The sequence below is a fragment of the Lonchura striata genome, chromosome 12 (genome assembly GCF_050655825.1).
Source record: "Lonchura striata isolate lonStrDom1 chromosome 12, ASM5065582v1, whole genome shotgun sequence".
Lineage (NCBI taxonomy): Eukaryota > Metazoa > Chordata > Aves > Passeriformes > Estrildidae > Lonchura > Lonchura striata.
The window spans coordinates 1,938,768-1,953,717 of record NC_140714.1 but is presented as its reverse complement, the minus strand read 5'-3'; the positions used below and the strand labels follow the sequence as shown (position 1 = coordinate 1,953,717).

At 43.0% G+C, this 14,950-nt stretch overlaps 1 protein-coding gene across 7 annotated transcripts in view; it reads left to right on the top strand.

Annotated features, from left to right (window-relative positions):
- Positions 1-14,950, top strand: part of LOC110469855 (contactin-4) — a 276,477-nt gene that overhangs the window by 200,642 nt on the left and 60,885 nt on the right. For all 7 annotated transcript variants that reach the window (XM_021529011.3, XM_021529016.3, XM_021529010.3 and 4 more), the window contains 3 exons: positions 7,556-7,759; positions 11,718-11,820; positions 12,421-12,605. In XM_021529011.3, the coding sequence (XP_021384686.3) occupies positions 7,556-7,759; positions 11,718-11,820; positions 12,421-12,605 (492 nt within the window). The remainder of the gene's footprint in view (positions 1-7,555; positions 7,760-11,717; positions 11,821-12,420; positions 12,606-14,950) is intronic.

The following is a 14,950-nucleotide window of genomic DNA, read 5'->3' as shown; positions in this document are numbered from 1 at the left end:
CTCGATGGGAGGATGTCAGTGCCCAGCTGATGCTGTTGAAATAGTTTTGGTATTGAAGTGGAGCAAATGCCCCCAGTGCAGGACCTCATCTGATGATGTTTTCTGTTCAGCACAGATAAAGATTTGTGTGGATTTTCCCCTTTTTGGGTTCAGATTGCCCAGTGCAGTCATGGTTGGTGCTCAGAGCCATCCACGGGGGCTGAGCTGCTGGCAGAGATAAGCCAGGCCAGCTGTGTGCACCCAAATATTTAATTGCTTTACACACCCACAGGCTGGAGATGCACCAGATACAGGGGATATTGATTAGGCTTCAGCTAATGAACACCTCTTGCCCTTTTAATTACCCAGAGCTGGGCAGTCAAGGGGCTGGGAGGCAAACACAGCACTGAAAATTGTTGTGAGAATGAATCTAACACGGAAATTGGGTAATTTTGTGCATTTTTCTTGTTTTTATAAACTTCTGACAGCACATTTCTCTGTTGCCTGGCTGCTGAGTAACTGTGACCTCAGATTTGGCATAGCTGAGGGTTCATCCAAACGTGTTTTATTAAATTTAGATTAATCTTGTTCATAATTTATCATTCTTTTTATTAAAACCTGCATTTGAGGCCCAGAGATGTGGTGTGATGTAGCTGGGCAGCAGAGCTCAGGCTCCAAAGGAGAATTACCAGGTGATACTTTTGTCCAGGCTGATTTCCTTAAATTGTTCTGTAATTATTTAAGACTGGAAGATAAAAAATTGATCCAGTGGTGCAGGCAGGGCAATGGAACTGTCTGTAGGCCCACAGAAACAAAAGGGGCAGTGCATAATTCATGAAGCTTTAACATTAAAATAAAAGTGTGAAAGAGAAAAATGGCAAAAATGGCCAAAGCTCAGGAATTGCAGAGGACTGGTGTGTGTGGAGAGGAGCCTGGCAGGGCTGGGCAGGGCCATGACCATGGAGTGTCGTGCCAGGGGTTTGTCTTTCCTGGATAATTCCCTTTTTTCCTTTCCCAGGCCACTCTGCCAGGCTCTGGTTCATGGGTGTTGGCTGCTGAATCAAATCACAGTGAAATTTGCACTTATGAAATTGGAATTATGAATATCCCCTACAAGCAGCTGGCAGATTTTAATAAGCAAATTAAGAATACAGCTCAGGTTCACAGGACACTCCTCAGATAATCACTTCAGCTTTAGTTTGCCCAAATTTGCTGTAACCTTCACTTATGAGCAGTTTGAACAGCAAGGAATGGAAGCAGTCAGAGAAAAAAAAAACCCAGCAGTCTGCAAATTATCCACCAAAAATCACTTTTCTATGAAGTTTATACAACAACACTGGGTATCGCTGGGGGCTGTACCACAAAATGTTATTATAGCATTTGGATATAATTAAAAAAAAAGAGTAGGTGGGAATGTTTGGCACAGGAACACACCCAGAGCCAAGAAGTTTGTCAGTGCTAAATCGCCAAAAATCAAAGTACTGGGTGCATTTCCTCCTGACCATCACCTGCACTGCAAAGGTTGAGGGAACAGCTTCTCTCCAGGAAAAACTTCACTGCTGCTGTTGGCTCTGCCTGGGAATGGCAAAGAGCAAAATATACAGAAAAACTCCAGCACTTCCCATCCCGCAAAAAAGAAATTAATTTTGAAAAAAAATTAAAACAGCCATAAATTTACAAAAGTGCCAACCAAAAACTCGGAGCTGTGTTCACTCCATCTGGATTTGAATTGTTTATAGCAGGGGATGAGCCTCACCTCTCCTTTCAAATTGTCTGAAAATTAATTAATGTTTCAGTTATAGTTGGGGTTGTTTGGGACAGTTTAAAGGGAGGATTTCATAATTTCCTTAATTTGATATTTTTCTCTTAGAATTTGTAATGAAATGTCATTTTTTGTGCATCATGATTTACAGAAAACCTTCTCATTTTCACTGAAAATCTGTTCCCACCTGTCCAGCTTGAGAGTGACAGAGTGGGTGATAAGGTAGGAATTATAGCAATCATTGAAGATTGGATTAATCTCTGCAACTTTCAGCAAAGCCTATAAAAATAATAGTGTATTGTACCCACACTGTTCTTATTAAAAATGATAAATGACCCCCATTTTTTTGGCTAATACTGATCCCAAAATTTCACCCTTCTTCTCAGCTTAATGGCTGCCATAATCTTGATATTTTAATAGCTTTTCCCGTAATAGCTCCAAAGACCCTTTTAAGTGGCAGCCCTGATTTTATGGAAGTGACTTAAAAAAAAAAAAAAATCAAGAAGAGTTTCTTCTGCTTAAAGGCAGAACCAAAATATCTGCACGTCCCAAGAGGGGAAAGCAGAGAAATGTTATTTTGGCAAACCACAGGCCTAAGTTAATAATTATTCAGAATTTCTGTGCAGTTTTCACTATAGAAGAGATAATGGAAATGAAGAAAAATAAGTCTGAATAAAATGGGTCTGTGCAGGGGATGACCAGGCAGGTGCTCAGGGGCTGCTCTGGGATTGACACTCGTGGAGTTTCTCCTTTCCTTTAAAATCAGCAAATACAGGTCAGAAATTCAGAAATTGAGTCATATTCTGTGTTTGAGAGATCTGCTTTAAAGGGAAAATGAACAGCATGGGAAATTAGGCAAAAATCACATGGAAAGGTGTCGGAATTCAAAATGTCCCTCAGACAGTTTTGGATGTTCCAGGCCCAGGTCAGAAGCATTTGAGACCCTGGCAGGCAGCTGCAAACAGCTGTGATTTTGGGTTTGAACCATGGAATGATTTACCAACCTTGCAGGGAGAACAAGAAGTCACAAAAGTTTAGATATTAGAGTAGAAGTAGTCACAAAGTAAAGGGAAGAATTTCTGAGTGCTGTACAGGGGGTTTTGGTTTTGTACATGGGGGTCAGAGGTTTTAAGATGGATTTGGGATTTGGGCCTGCCCTGTCCTCCCTCTTTCTCCTTCCTCACCTCCATGTTCTTGGTGATGTTGGCACTCCCAGATTGGTTTAGAGTAGAAAAGCACCATTTAATATAGGTAATAGGCATTGGGAAAAACTGTGAACATGTAAATGTAATGTACCATATAAAAGATAGAAAATCACCATTTAATATAGGTAATAGGCATTGGGGAAAACTGCAAACATGTAACACGTAATGTACCATATAAAAGATAGAAAATCACCATTTAATATAGGTAATAGGCATTGGGATAAACTGTAACCATGTAACACATAATGTACCATATAAAAGATAGAAAAGCACCATTTAATATAGGTAATAGGCATTGGGAAAAACTGTAACCATGTCACACGTAATGTCCCATATAAAAGACAGCAGCAGCCCTGGGTGGGAGAGAAGAAGCAGTCGGGGTCAGAGAGGATGTCAGGGTGTGTGTGTGCCTCTGCCTGAGCTGTGAGCAAACCACAGCAGCCCCAGGAGAAAATCTTTGAGATAACTTGCAATAAACTGCCTTGAGACCAACAACAGAGACTGCTGAGCCTTTCTGTGGAAGCTCGGGCTGGAGGAGAGACTTTTCCAGCACACGGAGCCACCCTGAGCCAGGGTGGTCTTCGACAGAAAGAGCCCTGAATTAGACAGGAGACATTTGTCATGAATCCCTCAAGGAATCAGAGCCTGGTGTGTGATTAGAGAAGCACGGATTGCCTGTTGCTGCTGCTTCCTTGTGCTCCAAGGCTCGTGTTGGTGACTTTGGGAAACGCTTCCATCACCAGGAGCCGCCCCGGGCTGTGTTTGAAGTGTCTGCTGGCTCAGGAGCTACGAATTGCCTGTGGGGTGTGAGCTGCCTGTCACTTCCAGAGCAATTAGAGAGGCAGACCTTATCAAAAGGAATCCTTCAGCTTGGAGAAGCCATAAATATTGCACCAGGATCTTGCAGGAAATCAAAGGCAGATGGAGGGAGCATTTATTTACATGCTGCTACACAGCAGAACCACTTTGAGATGCTCCAGTCTGTGCTGCTCCCTGGGCTCCATATCCCATTAGTCCCGTGAGGTTGGGGAGAGGGAGAGAGAAAAAATTAGCCAGTTTTAAATGTTACAGAGCAATAATGGACTGTAAAAAATTAATATCCAATTCTGTGCATTTTGGGCAGCTGGTTTTCTCTGGCATTGATAGGAAGGCAGAGCTGCATCTTCAAATCTTTACTGGGTTCCAAATTAACAGAGTTTGAAGGTGGCTTTGGGGGAGGTTTGAATGTTTTGCCCTCTAGAAATGGGTCTCCTTCAGTCCCCCCTGCACTGGAGGGATTTTTGGAGGGATCCCAACTCATCCATTGGCTCCTGTCTTTGATCAGATCTCTTCCTCCTGCCCAGCCTCCTGTGCCCTGCTTACCCAGGGCTTCCAACCCTTCAATATTATATTGCAGTATATTTTAAAGGTCTTTAAATTTTCTGTGGCAATAATGGACTGCTCCTAATGTCCAATTCTGTGTCATTTGGGCAGCTGGATCTCCCTGGCACTGATAGGAAGGCAGAGCTGCAGCTTCAGATCTTTACTGTGTCCCTGAGTTTTATGCAGCCAAATTAACAGAGTTTGAAGGTGGCTGTGGGGGGTGATTTTCAATGTTTTGCCCTCTAGAAATGGGTCTCATTCAATTCCTTCCACCATTTTGGAGGGATTCCAGCTCATCCTTTTGCTTCTCTTTTTGGTCAGACCTCTTCTTCTTGCCCAGCCTCCTCTTCTTGCCCAGCTCCCAGCCTGGCCCTCAGCTCCAGTGACAGAATTATCCCAGACTTTTCAACTGAGGCAGAGCCTGGGGAAAGCTCCTACCACGATTATAGGGTTGGAAAGTCTTGAAAATGCCAGCACAAGGGCTCTCAATGGCTCTCACCAGCAAAGAGATGAGAACTCCTTAAGCCAAAAGCATCATTAGCCCACAAGCACAGAATCATGGACCACAATGAAAATATTTAACCTGGAAATTAGAAGGGTTTTAGCAATTAAAGTGATGCTGCCTCACAGAGAATAGCAGGAGCCCTTGCTGGGGTGCAATTATACCTATGAGACCTCCTGGGGGAGGGTGGGAGGGACAGGGATTGATCCAGGAATTCCCTCCCCACTGTTTGTCTGTGGCCAGGTCACCATTCCCACAGTCAGAGCAGAACTCAGAGCTCAGGGCTCTGGTGGAAACCTTGGTGTGAAGAGTCACTCCAATTTCAACAGCTCTGTGCATCCCAGGGCAGGGATGTTTATTTGCCTGGTGCTGGCTGGTTCTGCAGGAGGAAGATAATTGTTCACTGAGAATAAATTAAAAAAAAACAAACAAACAAAAAAAAAAAAAAAAAACAAAACAAAAAAAAAAAAACAACAAACTTAACTACTTGCAGAAAATAATAAGCTAGCTGAGAAGTGGTACCTTGTTTGCTCTGAGTATCCTCTTGACATCAGCATGAGGTTCCTTCTAATGAGATGCACATGTGCAAATATGATGATTAGATATTCCCTCATAAACAGAATTATCATATTTTCCTAGAAGCCTAAGCAGGCATTTTCCTGTTGTTACAAATAAATAAATAAAGGCCAAAAGGCTGCATTCAGCCTCTTCTGGCTGGGAACAGTGGGACGTGAGGGCAGAATGTATTTTCCAAAGTACCTAATGGTAGTTGAGGTCAATAACAGACACAACTCATTAGAGTATTAGAATAAGAAGGTGATTTTTAGTATAATTAGTGTTCCTTTAGAAAACTGCAGCAGTCTTGTATCCACTTCAGGCTCTTTGAGTGTGTTTGGGCATTTGGCTCAGGCAGATATAACAGGGTTAGGCTGCATTAACCTCACTCACAGCCTCTGCAACATCTCTCACTTCTTCTTTATGGCTCAAATAACTTCCAAAGACGCTTTATAAAACACAGAGCCCTGTCTAATTAGTCACAGAGAAGATTACAGCTGCTTAATTTAGTGTTCAGTTTTCTGCTGATTCAGAAATTCCTGAGGAATTAAGAATCCAGTGGGTGATAACACAACTCGGCAGATCCTTCTCACAACTGGCTTTAAGGGGGGAAAAAAATTAATTAGTGGGGATGAAAGCAAAGCCACGGGCAGGCTGGAATGATCACGGCAAAAAGGTGAGATTCCTGTGAAATTCATTTTATTCTGGATGAAGCTGAAGGAGTAGCAGGAATATCAGATCCAAGTGTGGGATTAGAAGCATCACAGGTGGAAATTTGCATTTGGAGTGATGCCTTTTTCTCTGATCCTAAAAATATGAGCCAGACACAGTTAGGGTGATAAAAGGAGCACCTTTATGAAAGGACCCTTAAATGCATGAATTTTCCAGGTGGAAAAGGCTGAGGATGCACCCTGCTCATGATTTATGTACAATTTTTATAGATTCTGCAAATTAGCATATCTGACAAGAACGCCCCAATTAGGAACCTGCCCAGAAAATTAATCCCCCCAGTTCTGGTACCTTCTAAATTCTCCCTCCTCAGATGAGATCCAGGACCTGTTTACAAAAATATGTTTTGAAAAGGCTGTTTTCAGCCTTGGTTTCTAAGGAGAGCCAAGACAGCAGAGGGATCCTGGAATTTGTTTTGTCTTTCTGCCTAGGAAAATGTTGAAGCTAAGCTATGATAAAAAACTAAAAATATAGAGAATACAGAGAATATAGGAAAGAAAAAAAGGTAGAAAACAAAATGGCATAAGAGAATATATGAAGGAAAAAAAGTTAAAAACCAAAAGGGCAATAGAGAATGTAAAGAAGAAAAAAAGGTAAAAACCAAAAGGGCATTAGAGAATATATGAAGGAAAAAAAGGTAAAACCTAAAACAGAGCATATAAAAAAACCAAACCCAAAACCAAACATATATATCAGAGAATATATAAAAGAAAAAAGGTAAAAAACCAAAAGGGCATCAGGGTATACAGAGAAGATAAAAGGGTAACACCATCAGGGAATATAGAGAGGAAAAAAAGGCAAAAACCAAAATGGCAACAGGGTATGTAGAGAAGATAAAAAGGTAAAAACCAAAATGGCATCAGAGAATATATGAAGGGAAAAAAGGTAAAAACCAAAATGGCATCGGGGAATGCAGAGAAGAAAAAGGGTAAAAACCAAAATGTCATCAGAGAATATATGAAGGGAAAAAAGGTAAAAACCAAAAATGGCATCAGGGAATATATGAAGGGAAAAAAGGTAAAAACCAAAATTGCATCAGGGAATATAGAGAAGATAAAAAGGTAAAAACCAAAATGGCATCAGGGAATATAGAGAAGATAAAAAGGTAAAAACCAAAACAGCATCAGGGAATACAGAGAAGAAAAAAAGCAAAAACCAAAATGGCATCAGGGTATGTAGAAAAGATAAAAAGGTAAAAATCAAAATTACAACAGGGAATATAGAGAAGAAAAAAGGGTAAAACCAAAATGGCATCAGGGAATATAGAGAAGAAAAAAGGGTAAAACCAAAATGGCATCAGGGAATCTAGAGAAGATGAGAAGGTAAAACCAAAATGGCATCAGGGAATACAGAGAAGATGAGAAGGTAAAACCCAGCAGGGCATCAGCAGCCGTGGGGCCACCCCAGGGGCTGTGACATCTCCATTTTCCCCTGCTGACAGCGGGTCCCCTGTGCTTGCAGAGCTGACCTACGCCTGGATCTTCAACGAGTACCCGTCGTTCGTGCACCAGGACAGCCGGCGCTTCGTGTCGCAGGAGACGGGCAACCTGTACATCGCCAAGGTGGAGACCTCGGACGTGGGCAACTACACCTGCGTGGTGACCAACACCGTCACCAACAGCAAGGTCCTGGGGCCACCCACGCCCCTCGTCCTCAGGAACGACGGTAGGAGCCTCCCAAGCTGCCCTTTGCTGTGTTTGCGTGGCTGGATGTTGCCCAAAAAAGTAAAAAGTGGGTGAAATGTTTCTTTTAGAGCGAAGGGTTTTTTGGAGATGCTAGAGCTGGGGTTCAAACTCATGGACAGGCAAAGTCGCTCTCGCCACTGCTGCAGCGACTCTGAGAGTCAGGCAGTAATTACAAAAGAAAAATCCACTGGGAGCTGGGCAAAGACAGGAAACAAAATAGATTTTAGAGCCTGGACGTAGCAGTTTTTCTCATTTTCTGCAGCCCAAAAGTGAACAAAGGCACTTTGTTGTTTCGGTAAGTGTTAGCTCAGCCTGTGTTTCCCAGCAGAATTAGTGCTATTATTAGTGGTCTGTGGAATAACACAAAAAAGGGAAGAATAAAGCAGAAGAGGATTTCTAAATTTATACAGACAATTGATCTGTACCCGTCGTCATTTTGGAGCAGATAAGAAAAATGCATTTACATGTTAATTTCCAACTAAAATTAATTAAAACATCTCTGTTTAAAGGCTAATAGTTGGGACATTTGTTCCAGGAATAGAAAGGCAATGTTAACAACTTTTCTTGGATGAAGATCCACTTTCACCTCCTGGGATTTGACAAAAATTCCTTGCTTGGAAAATGCAGGCTCCTTTCTGCAGCCTCCTGCCCATCAGCTTGACACAAGCCCTGTGGAAGGAGTGGGAAATGCTGCTTGTGAAAAACACCAGTCACTTGGATTTTAAAATTTTAAAAGTTTAATAATAATAAAATGGTTATAAAAATAATAATACAATTAGATTAATAAAGTTTAGAGTTAGGACAATTACAAGACAATAAAAAGCAAAAAATTATGGACATCTGGATGCTCTCAGACACTGAGTCACGAAAAGCATCCCTTGTGAACAAAGGAATCACCCTTAAAAAAATACACTTGTTGCATATCCATATATCCTTCATGGTTATGCATACATTCTATTTAAAACAAGAAACTCTCTCTGTTGTATGTCAGCTATTTCCTTTAATCCCCATGGGGTCTTTGAGTCTGAGCAAGGCCTGAAGAAATTAGTTTCTTCTGATAAGAATCCATAAATTCCTCTCCTTTGGAAGATTTAGGTGTTCCTCAAAGTGAGTATCTCATCCCTAAAAAAACAAAAACTCCCCCCACATCCATAGTCTTTATTTTAACATTATGTTGGAACCTAAAACTACATTTAACACAATACGTAACAATTAATACAGCATAACTTTCTAACATTACACATATAATATTCATTGTAATAGTTGTGAAAAGCCAATCATAAAATACGCATTTTTCACACTGCTGGTGATGAGGAATTGTCACAGCTGGGCTGGAAGGGGTGGAGGTGCTGCTTTTCCAGCTGTGCCCCATACCTGCCCTCCCTTTTGGGGAATTCTGTGTTCCCATAAACACAGCAGCAGCAAATCCATCCCTCGGCGTGCACAGGGAGTCGTGGCACGGATGACAAAGAGCAAAGCTTAAATTTCCCTCGTGCTGACAATTGCAGTGCTGAAATAACCTTTTTAAATATTCCAATAACAGGATTTTTTTTTTTTTTACAAACCCCACTGGAAGATGTTGAGAGGGACTTGGTAGAAGGGTGTGCAGTGGTGGAACAAGGGGCTTTAAGCTGATGGGGCAGGGATAAATAGGGAAGGAATTGTTCTCTGTGAGGGTGGGGAGGTTCTGGCACAGTTGTGGCTGCCCCATCCCACTCCAAAGCCTGCTGGGACCATCCAGGTGTTGAGAGCTACTGCTTCCCTATTTCTCTTTAAAATGTGGGATTTGCCATGCCAGGATTGAAGCAGTAACAGTGGGAAAGGACCAAAATAGTCCTGGAATAAAATTGCCATCAGCAGCAGCTGTATGGGCCAATTAAACTGCAATGTTTCACAGGTGTTGTCAGGAAATGCATATCAAATCCTCAGACAAATTAGCCTCCTCCTGAATTCCTGGGATTTTCAGCCCAAAAATCGTTTTTAAGCTTTGAAATTGGAAGAAAGACACAAAAGCCTCTGAAATGCCACCACGTGGAACATCTGATGTGCCCTGACACTGGGACTGCTCTCCAAGCCACAAACACAGGGTCTCTTTTAATCCTTTATTTCCTCCTCCATCCCTGCCACCTGCACAGCTAAGTCAGATGTTAAATCACCCAGGAACAGCAGGAAAAATGAGGATTTTCTGCGTGGAAATGATCTTGGATTCAGGATGGAGATGTCTCAGCTGCTTGGATGTTGTTCCTATAAAGAGGAGACAGCAGGACTCACTTCACACCCTGTATGTATTTATGGAGATAGGCAGGGTGGCATTGCAGCAGGAGCCTTGTGGCTTTTCCAGGTGCAAATCCTGATTTTTCCAGGTACAAATCTTGTTTTTTTTGGTGGTTGGAGCTCTCAGTGAGGCTGGGAGAGGCCAGAGCTTCAGGGCTAAGGGGGGTGGTGGCTGTAGCTGATGTCCCACAGCCCCAGGGAAACATTCCCACCCCACTGGGGGGTTTTATCCCACTGGAATTTCATCTCTCCAGGCCCAGCCCAAGACAAAGAAATGGGAATAAATAAAAACTGAGTGAAGAGAAGGAGGAAAAGATCTCCACAAATTCTATCAGCTGCTGCTTTGGAGACCACGGGGCTGCTCTTGGCTTGATTGAAGCTCACTCAGCAAATATTCAGCACAGATTTTGGAGAAATTTAGGCAAGATTGCAAAGATTTGGCAGGTCCCAGGAGGGAAAACAGGATTTTGAGCTTTTGGAGGGTGTATTGTTAACATGCAGAGGGCTAATGAGTGACATGCCACGTCATTCTTGTTTGTATGGTTTGTAAATGCTGGAATGTCATCAGGGAATCCCAGATTTCCTGTTTCATGTACCAGGCAGGGCACAAATATGAGGAGAGTATCCATGTTTTTAATAAGTGCATTTAATTTTGACAACTGGGGCCGTGCAGCAGCTTTGTTGAACATTTATTTGCAATAATGTGCTGGAAGAAAGATGGCATAACCTGCTGCTGCATCAGAGCAGGTCAGCAAGCAGAGGTGGACGTGGTGTCAGCCTCACACTGAGCATTTCCAGCTTTATCACTGGAAAACTGAAGGAAAAAACAAGATTTTCTTGCATCCAATGTGAAAAGCAAGAGCAGGGAGCAATCACAGACCAACCTCAGCAGCTCTGATGTGCCCCAATGTCACTGCAGGCTCCTGCTGGCTCATTTCTGTATTTTTGGGATTCTCCAGGGCTGACCCAGCTCCTCTCCTGCCTTGGCCACAGTCCAGGAAGTGCTGCACTGTTGAGTTTGGAACTGCAATCATCAATTAGCTGATAATCACTATTGGTGGAATTATATGTGCTGGGTTTAAGACGGTGCAGTGGCTGGAAACGGAGCCATTTGTCAGGGGTATAATGGCCTTTTTATGTGCACAAATTTTTAAACACAATTTCATAAAGAGGCTGCCACGCTCCGTGATTTACTGGGGCAGTAAAAAATAAAGAAATTACCGAGGAGTGGAAGATCTCTGTGCATTGAAATCCTGGAAGTTAATAGAAATATCTCTGTTAACTCCAGGGATTTTAAAACTTTTTCCTAATGGCTGTTTGTTGCACGTTTCATTTGTAGAAGATGCTGAACCTCCCTGATTATTGCTCCCCTTATCTCACAAGTTACCTGCAAAAATCCTGCATATTCAAAAGCAAAAAGTAACAGGGCCATGAAGAGATTTTAATCTTTGGCAGATGGTGTGGAGAGTTGGTTCAGCTTCTCCTCTGGCAGTAAATGGGAAAAGAGCCCACACTCCACGGCTGTTAGGAACAAGCCGTGTTTAAAATGAATGGATTAATTGGGCAAGTAATGATGTATAGAACAGCTCTGTGCTAGCACAGGAGCACTTGTGAATTTACTGCTGAAATTCAACCAAACCTTAGCATCTCCTTTATGTTCCCAGGGGTGATGGGAGAGTATGAGCCCAAAATAGAAGTGCAGTTCCCAGAAACTGTTCCATCTGCGAAAGGAACCACGGTGAAACTGGAGTGCTTTGCCTTGGGCAAGTAAGTTTGGATCCATTATTGTCATTAATTATCATTCCTGCAGCTTCTCAGGTTCGTGGTGCTGGGTTTGCAGCAGTTCCTGATGATCCACTTCCCTCAGCAGGAGTTACCTGTGGCCAGTTTTCAGAGCAGCCACAAGGCTTGGGGACTCTGGTTTCTGGAGTAAACACTGGCAACACTTCCAAAATGTTGGGACTGGTAGGAAAATCATCACAAAATGGATTATTTGGGTTGGAAGGGACCTTGAATCCCATCCAGTGCCACCCCTGCTGTGGGCAGGGACACCTTCCACCATCCCAGGGTGCTCCAAGCCCTGATTTTTGGACACTTTTAGAGCAGCCACAGCTTCTCTGCACAACCTCTGCCAGGGCCTCCCCACCTTAAAAGGGATGTGTTTTTACCCCAGATTCAGCTGGGTCCAAACAGCATTTTAATAATAAAATGTCTCCTATTTATACGCCGCGATAAACACATTTAGATTTATATTCCACATAACCCACCCGTAATAAAACTCCTCTGGACCCTGTGCCAGGCTCCTCACGCTGACCATGCCTTCCTCTGCCACTTTTTTGGTGTTATTATTTCCTTTCCCTTTCTCAGCCCAGTGCCCACGATCAGCTGGAGGAGGGCGGATGGGAAGCAGCTGCCCAGGAAAGCCCGGAGGCACCGATCCAGCGGGCTCCTCGAAATCCCCAATTTCCAGCAGGAGGATGCTGGACTCTATGAATGCGTGGCTGAAAATGTGAGAGGGAAAAACGTGGCACGAGGACAACTGACATTTTATGGTAAGCAGGCTGCCTGCTTTCAGGGCTTTTTTTTTTTTTTTTTTTATTGCAGTCGGTGCAATCTGCAGTAAATATTTTGTGAGGACGTAATTTTGCGAGGATATTTTTTGAAATGACTTTCTTTTCAAACGGCACATCTCTTGAAATAAAACCTGGCTGAATGGTGCATATTAATTGAGAATCAGAGCAGCTGGAACAAAAACACATCCGCAGAAGGACATTGGCATGGAAACGTGCTGGAAACATGTTTGGAAAAGTCTTTTTTCCTTCTTGTGGCTGGGAGGGTAAGGCAGGAAATCTGAGGGAGCATCCTCTCGTGCTACAGCTTGGGATTTGTGATGTATGGGTTGCCCCAGCTTTTGGGGATAAGTGTTAATTGCTGATAACCAATTAAGAAGAGCTTTCAGGAGGATCAGTGATTAAGCAATGAGGGGAGTTGGGATTTAAAGTGTCAGGGCAGAGCCCTCTCCCCTCAAAGGCTTTCTGCTCCTGCTCTTCCCTCATGCAATCACAGTCCTTGAGCCAGGCACTGCGAAATGTCAAATTTCAGCTTCCTGGGCCTGCTCTGTTAAATAGAAGATGCATTTATCCCTCTGATCCCTGCATTTCTGCTGGGAACAGCCCCAGAGAGCAAAGTGAAAGAGTGGCTTTACCTGTGTGCAGGTGAGTGAGAGCTGCAGGGAGGGGATTTAGGGGCACAAGGGGATGGCTTTGGTACCAAGGTTCTGTTGGAGATGTTTTGGAGAGGAGAATCTGCAGGTTCCACCTGCTGTGCAGAGACCTCCACAGCATCAAAAAAATCCTGGTTTTGTTGGCTCCCCTGTTCCCATCCCATGTTGTTTTCAGAGAAAATACGGACAAAAATTCAGAGTTTTCTCCTCCATATATTTCTGAGGGCTCAGCTCCTGTCAGCAGGGAAGACTGGGTTGAGCTCCAGAGATTAGGAGAATGGTTTTTGATTTATAATAATTCTGCCACAGAAAAAGAGTTTGGGAACCAACCCTTCTGGCAAAACTGAATTGAGTTTGGTGAGCAATGTAGGGTTTTTTTTAAAGTAGGGATGCTTTCAAATTGGAAATATTTCTGAAAGACATTTCATTTAGAGATCACAACTTTGGGGGCTTCCATTTCAAATGAACATTTCTCCTTTTAAAACTGAGGGGAAATATATAATGAGTAAACATGAAAAAGGAGTGAAAGAGCAAGAACAAAGTGAAATCTTTCATGTTAAGGAAAGAATCTGGGGTTGATTTGAACAGGTTTTAATTTTTTTATTCAATGATTTAAAGATTCTTTTTTTCTGTGTTGTTTCTCCTGATTTTTCCCATATGAAGAATAAATTAAAAGACTCATCAGTTGTGCAGTTTTGCTGTACCCACAGCCAAGGCTGCCTTCCTTGGAAAGCAGTAAATGGAGCCTTTGGAACGCTCCCACCATAGCATATATTGAGTTATAATCTCATTATTGTAATGAATGTACTGCTCTGGATCCTACACAAAAGCTGCCACGGTGGCTCGTGCTGCTTTTCACACCCATCGTGGCATTCCAGCAGAGAAGCTCAAGGTTTTTTAGGAAGAGGAGTGTCCTGCTGTCAGTCTGTCATGCTGGGAACTCTTTCCATCTCTTCCCTGGGAGTGGAGGAATTCCCAGTGGAGAGGTGGCAGACAGGCGCCTCCCCTGCTGCAGGTTTTAAAGATAATTCACTAAAATATCATCCTTGTTGTCTTGAGGATGGTGATTTTCCAAGGAACTGGTTGGGTTTTTTAGGGTAACTTGTGTTTTGCAGCCAGTACTTAAAATAGAGCTCTTAAAAAAAATAAAAGAAATAAAAAAACCAACCTGCATTCTGTACTCTGGGCTCTGGAGTTTTGCGTGGCACCAAAATTTTACAGGTGAAAGTAACTTACTGTAAACTTTTATATAAATAGTTGGGAAAATGAATATAATTTTCCTTAATAATTGGGGTTTTTTTAAAGCTGAGAAATGTTGTTTCATTACTGAAATATATCTGTAGTGGTGTCAGAGCTTCCAAGTTGCTTTTGGAAGGTCAGGGCTGGTGCTTGGAGAGGGAAACGCCCTGGAGGTGCAGGTTTGAATGGATTTGAGGAAGAAATTTTTTATCATCAGAGTGGGCAGCCCTGGCACAGGTGCCCAGGGCCAGGTTGGAATTTGGGGTTTGGAGCAGCTGGGACAGTGAGAGGTGTCCCTGCCATGGCAGGGGTGACACTGATGGGATTTGGGGTCCCTTCAGCCCAAGGTGGTGCTCAGTGTGCTCTGGGCTGTCAGAGGTGCTGCCCACGTGCTCTGCAGGTCACAGTGAGGCTCTGGCAGCTCCACTCCTTTAA